This window comes from Borostomias antarcticus (assembly GCF_949987555.1).
Source record: "Borostomias antarcticus genome assembly, contig: scaffold_275, whole genome shotgun sequence".
Lineage (NCBI taxonomy): Eukaryota > Metazoa > Chordata > Actinopteri > Stomiiformes > Stomiidae > Borostomias > Borostomias antarcticus.
In genome coordinates, this window is record NW_028175711.1 from 83,898 (window position 1) to 89,631 (window position 5,734).

Below are 5,734 nucleotides of genomic sequence, written 5' to 3' on the forward strand. Positions count from 1 at the left end.
TCTCTCGCACAGACATTTTCTTCCTCTCTCTCACGCATGCATGCACGCACGTACACACACACACACACACACACACAGAAACACTCATATTCAATCCTCCACGCACACATACACATATTCTCTCATCCCCACCCACACGCACACATACACACACACACACACACACACACACACACACACACTTCAGTTCGTTGTGGCCTGGCTCACCCAGCTGAGATGAATAGACACAGCTGGTCAGAAGAGTAGCTCTTCTCTCTATGGAGTCTGGAGTGCTCTGTCTGGCACAATGACACACACACACACACACACACACACACACGCATACGCACACACATATACATGCACACACATTCTGTACACACATACACACACACACACACACACACACACACACACACACATAGGGATGTAACAATAACCGGTATAATGATAAACCGTGATAAAATGTGATTAAATGTATCGCAATAAAATGATCACTAAAACCGTGTTCACTATTACCATGCTTTGAAAAACTACTGTAAATACTGTCCAGCATCAACCAAAGCTAGCAACAGTCTCCAAGACGCATTATTTTAATGTTAATGCAAACAAAAAGTGCATAGTGCTGCTATTTGAAAACTATTCGTGGTCTTCAATATAAAACTTAGTGAAATGTTTTCAGAGTGTAGTTTTTGAACATTTTCAAGCATATTTTAACAGTACCGTGATAATACTCCAGAGCCGGGCTCGAGCACACGCTAAAATGTATTTGAAAGGGTTTCAAGTAGTATTTGGGAGCCAGGTCTGCCAGGCTGTCCATCTGTGCAGATCAATCTGGAGACTTCCTGTAGTGTGAGGGTTGGCCTGCCAGTCACACACGGATCATATCATATCATCTATGAACAGAGTATGTGATATAACATACAATATAGCCAGTCACACACGTATCATATCATCTATGAACAGAGTATGTGATATAACATACAATATAGTCAGTCACACACGTATCACATCATATCATCTGTGAACAGAGTATGTGATATAACATACAATATAGCCAGTCACACACGTATCATATCATATCATCTATGAACAGAGTATGCGATATAACATACAGTATAGCCAGTCACACACATGTATCATACTCACATGTATCCTACTGTATCATATGATCTATAAACAGAGTATGTAATATATAACATATAGCCAGTCACACACATGTACTTCATATCATAATCTACAGAGCATGTGTTATAATATATGATATCCAACGACAGGAAGTTGAAATAGGACGTCTGGAGAGGAGGTTGTAAACGTATTTGCGAGGCGAGATGCTTTAGGCACAGATGCACAACGACACACACACACACACACACACACACACACACACACACACACACACACACTCTCTGCCAGAAGGATTACGATGTTGGCTGTGTCATTGGCAGGACTGCACTGCAGCTGCTGTCATGACCTGGCCACCGCGTGTGTGTGCGTGTTTGTGTGTGTGTTTGTGTGCGTGCGTGTGTGTGTGCGTGTTCTAGTGCCAGAAAGAGGGCTCCACTCTTAACGGTGTGACACGCTATCCCCTCTCTCCGCTGTTAGCCAGCCACAGCCCCCCCCCCCCCCCCCCCCCCCCCCCCACACCTCTGTACTGGCGAGAATAGCTGTGTCAGTTTGTGAGACCTGGTCCGTCTGTGGGCTCAGACAGAGCGGGGGTCTGTGTTGAGCGGGGGTCTGTGTTGAGCGGGGGTCTGTGTTGAGCGGGGGTCTGTGTTGAGCGGGGGTCTGTGTTGAGCGGGGGTCTGTGTTGAGCGGGGGTCTGTGTTGAGCGGGGGTCTGTGTTGAGCGGAGGTCTGCGTTGAGCGGGGGTCTGTGTTGAGTGGGGGGTCTGTGTTGAGCGGGGGTCTGTGTTGAGCGGGGGTCTGTGTTGAGTGGGGGGTCTGTGTTGAGCGGAGGTCTGTGTTGAGCGGGGGGTCTGTTGAGCAGGGGTCTGTGTTGAGCGGGGGTCTGTGTTGAGCGGGGGGTCTGTTGAGCGGGGGTCTGTGTTGAGCGGGGGTCTGTGTTGAGCGGGGGTCTGCGTTGAGCGGGGGTCTGTGTTGAGCGGAGGTCTGCGTTGAGCGGGGGTCTGCGTTGAGCGGGGGTCCGTGTTGAGCGGGGGTCTGTGTTGAGCGGGGGTCTGCGTTGAGCGGGGGTCTGCGTTGAGCGGGGGTCTGCGTTGAGCGGGGGTCTGTGTTGAGCGGGGGTCTGTGTTGAGCGGGGGTCTGTGTTGAGCGGGGGTCTGCGTTGAGCGGGGGTCTGCGTTGAGCGGGGGTCTGCGTTGAGCGGGGGGTCTGTGTTGAGCGGGGGTCTGTGTTGAGCGGGGGTCTGCGTTGAGCGGGGGTCTGCGTCGAGCGTTCTCAATCAGGGAGCCTGTTCTCACCTGCTGCCTCTTTCTCTGAGACGCTGTGTGTGTCACTGAGGCACACTGTCACTCAATCTACTACTGCTTTACAAAGGACTCTGGAGATGGAGATGGGGGTGAGAGGTTATAGACACCCCCTTTCATACACACACACACACACACACACACACACACACACACACACACACACACACACACACACACACTGACACACGCACACCTCTCCTTCTCTTTCACACCCTCTCTCCATCTATAACTGCCTCTCTCCCAGGCTAGATAAAACACGCTGTTCTCTTCCGGGGGGAAGTGTATCTATATAAAAGAAATACGAGTTCAAAAGAAATGGCAGTTAGTTATAACGGGATGTGAAAATCCTCCAGTGCTGTTTCGGAGAGTTGTTTTATTTCGTTTGTGAAGCACTTTGAAACATTCTTTTAAAAAGTGCTACAGTATAAACATAAAGTGTATTATTATTCTGATTGTGTGTGTGTGTTTCTGACATGTGTGTGTGTGTGTGTTTGTGTGTGCGCGTGCGTGCGTGCATGTGTGTGTGTGTGCCTGGGTGTAGCTGAGGCTGTTTTGGTATGTGGTTGTGTTTATATTCTGTGCGTGTCTCTTAATTGTGTGTGTGTGTGTGTGTGTGTGTGTGTGTGTGTCTCAGGAGAGTGGTATCGAGGCAGTGTTCTCCCCTCATCCCTGCTCTTCCTGGACCCTCCCCTGGGACCACCTACCTGCAGCCGTCAACCCCACTGAAGGTAAGACCGCTCTCCTCCATCCCTCAACTCCCTCCCTCCCTCTCTCCCTCTCTCCCTCCATCCATCCATCCCTCCATCCCTCCCTCCCTCTCTCCCTCTCTCCCTCTCTCCCTCCATCCATCTCAGCCGTCAACCCCACTGAAGGTAAGACCGCTCTCCTCCATCCCTCCATCCCTCCCTCCCTCTCTCCCTCCCTCCCTCTCTCCCTCCATCCCTCTCAGCCGTCAGCCCCACCGAGGGTCAAAACCCCTCTCTCTCTCTCTCTCTCTCTCCTCCCACCTTTCACCATCACTTCATCTTCCTGTCCTCCCTCCCTCTCTCTCTCTCTCTCTCTCCCCCTCCTCCTCTCCTGTCCTGCAGTAGTGTTTCAGGACCATGGTGAACACTGTTGGTCTGAGCAGTAGCACTATCTCTTAAAGGGATACTCTGGAATTTTTGAAATAGGGCCTCATTTCGACTTACTGTACCCTTAATGTTGTTGATTGGTGGAGAACATTTTCAGCTGAGAGAGAAAGAGAGAGACATATAGGTCCGAACAAACAAATGGGTTCAACGATAGTTTGGACTTCAAAAATGATGGTATAAAAACTAAATTCTACAACGGAGAGTTTGGATACTTGAATCTGATTGGCTAGCAGCCGTACAATACTCTGTAACCCACGGCTGCGACCGCATAACAATTAGTATTAATTTGCGTAGCAACCACTCGCAGCAACCTCGCCTTTTTCATATCCTATTACAAAAACACACTCATCAGTCCGACTCCAACACTTCCACACCCCTACCAGCAAAAACGAGTGCTCTGCAGAACTGTTTTAATAACTGCACCATAGCTGGAAATATTCAAATAAATGTGAACCACCCGAATTATGCCTTGTGGCTTATGTGAACAAGGCCAACCCAAATAGGCGAGATAGCCTATGTTGCCTGGCAACCATTTAATTAAAAACTATAGCCTATCGCGGAAGATTATGTAAATACTAAAATGATAAGAATGATTGGTAAATAAATGATTGAATGTTACTACTGTGTGTGTTTTTTGTGAATTTATATGTAGTAACCGTTGTAGAAAAGCAATTGACCACTTGAGGCAGCGGGTTACACAGGATTTTACAACAGCTACCGGGGTTTTCTAACAACGTCCCGTAGCTGTGGTAACAACGCCCCGTAGCTGTGGTAACAACGCCCCGTAGCTGTGGTAACAACGTCCCGTAGCTGTGGTAACAACGTCCCGTAGCTGTGGTAACAACGCCCCGTAGCTGTGGTAACAACGCCCCGTAGCTGTGGTAACAACGTCCCGTAGCTGTGGTAACAACGCCCCGTAGCTGTGGTAACAACGCCCCGTAGCTGTGGTAACAACGCCCCGTAGCTGTGGTAACAACGCCCCGTAGCTGTGGTAACAACGCCCCGTAGCTGTGGTAACAACGCCCCGTAGCTGTGGTAACAACGCCCCGTAGCTGTGGTAACAACGCCCCGTAGCTGTGGTAACAACGCCCCGTAGCTGTGGTAACAACGCCCCGTAGCTGTGGTAACAACGCCCCGTAGCTGTGGTAACAACGCCCCGTAGCTGTGGTAAAATCCCCTGTAACCCACTGCCTCGAGTGGTCAATTGCTTAAATCAGCCCCTGACCGACGGTCCTCATACAGTATTTGATTTGATTTAGCTGCACTGTGGAGCGGGTTCTTTCAATGCTAGCCAGTTCCACTGCATTGTGCTAGTAGTAGCAAGACGTGATCATTGAGGGGGGGGGGTCGAAAATGAGGCCCTAGCTGGACATGTCTCCTCCATCCCCCTTCCCTCCATCATGTTTATAGAAGAGCCTCTCTCTACTCCTCTTGGAGGGATATTCTATCCATCTATCCATCTATCCATCTATCCATCTCTCTATCTCTCTATCTCTCTATCCATCTATTCATCCTGCTCCTGCCTCCTTCAGAAGCCATCCTCTCATCGGTGGAACAGTAGTTCAGTGTGTGTGTGTGTGTGTGTGTGTGTGTGTGTGTGTGTGTGTGTGTGTGTGTGTGTGTGTGTGTGTGTGTGTGTGTGTGTGTGTGTGTGTGTGTGTGTGTGTGTGTGTGTGTGTGTGTGTGTGTGTGTGTATGTGTGTGTGTGTGTCCTGTGGGTAATGTGTTTCCATGAGAGCAGTTGTAATGAATTTGAGAGAGTCCACCCCCGTGTGTTCTCCACCTCCACACACGCACACACACACACACACACACACACACACACTCTTTCACATACTCACACCTACACACACACACACACACACACACACACACACACACTCTTTCACATACACCTACACTCACAGATACACACACTATTTCCCGCACACACACACACACACACACACACACTCTTTCACATACTCACACCTACACTCACAGATACACACACACACACACACACACACACACACACACACTCTTCCACATACACCTACACTCACAGATACACACACTATTTCCCGCACACACACAAACACTCTTTCACATACTCACACCTACACTCACAGATACACACACACACACACACACACACACACACACACACTCTTTCACATACTCACACCTACATTCACACACACACACACAC

The 5,734-nt window shown here is 49.4% G+C and overlaps 1 protein-coding gene across 1 annotated transcript in view; it reads left to right on the plus strand.

Annotated features, from left to right (window-relative positions):
• Nucleotides 1-3,138, plus strand: part of gstcd (glutathione S-transferase, C-terminal domain containing) — a gene marked incomplete at its 3' end in the record, with an annotated part of 13,708 nt that extends 10,570 nt beyond the window's left edge. The window contains exon 6 of the mRNA XM_084463134.1: nt 3,045-3,138. Coding sequence (XP_084319260.1) covers nt 3,045-3,138 — 94 coding nt within the window. The remainder of the gene's footprint in view (nt 1-3,044) is intronic.
• Between the last annotated feature and the right edge of the window lie 2,596 nt (nt 3,139-5,734).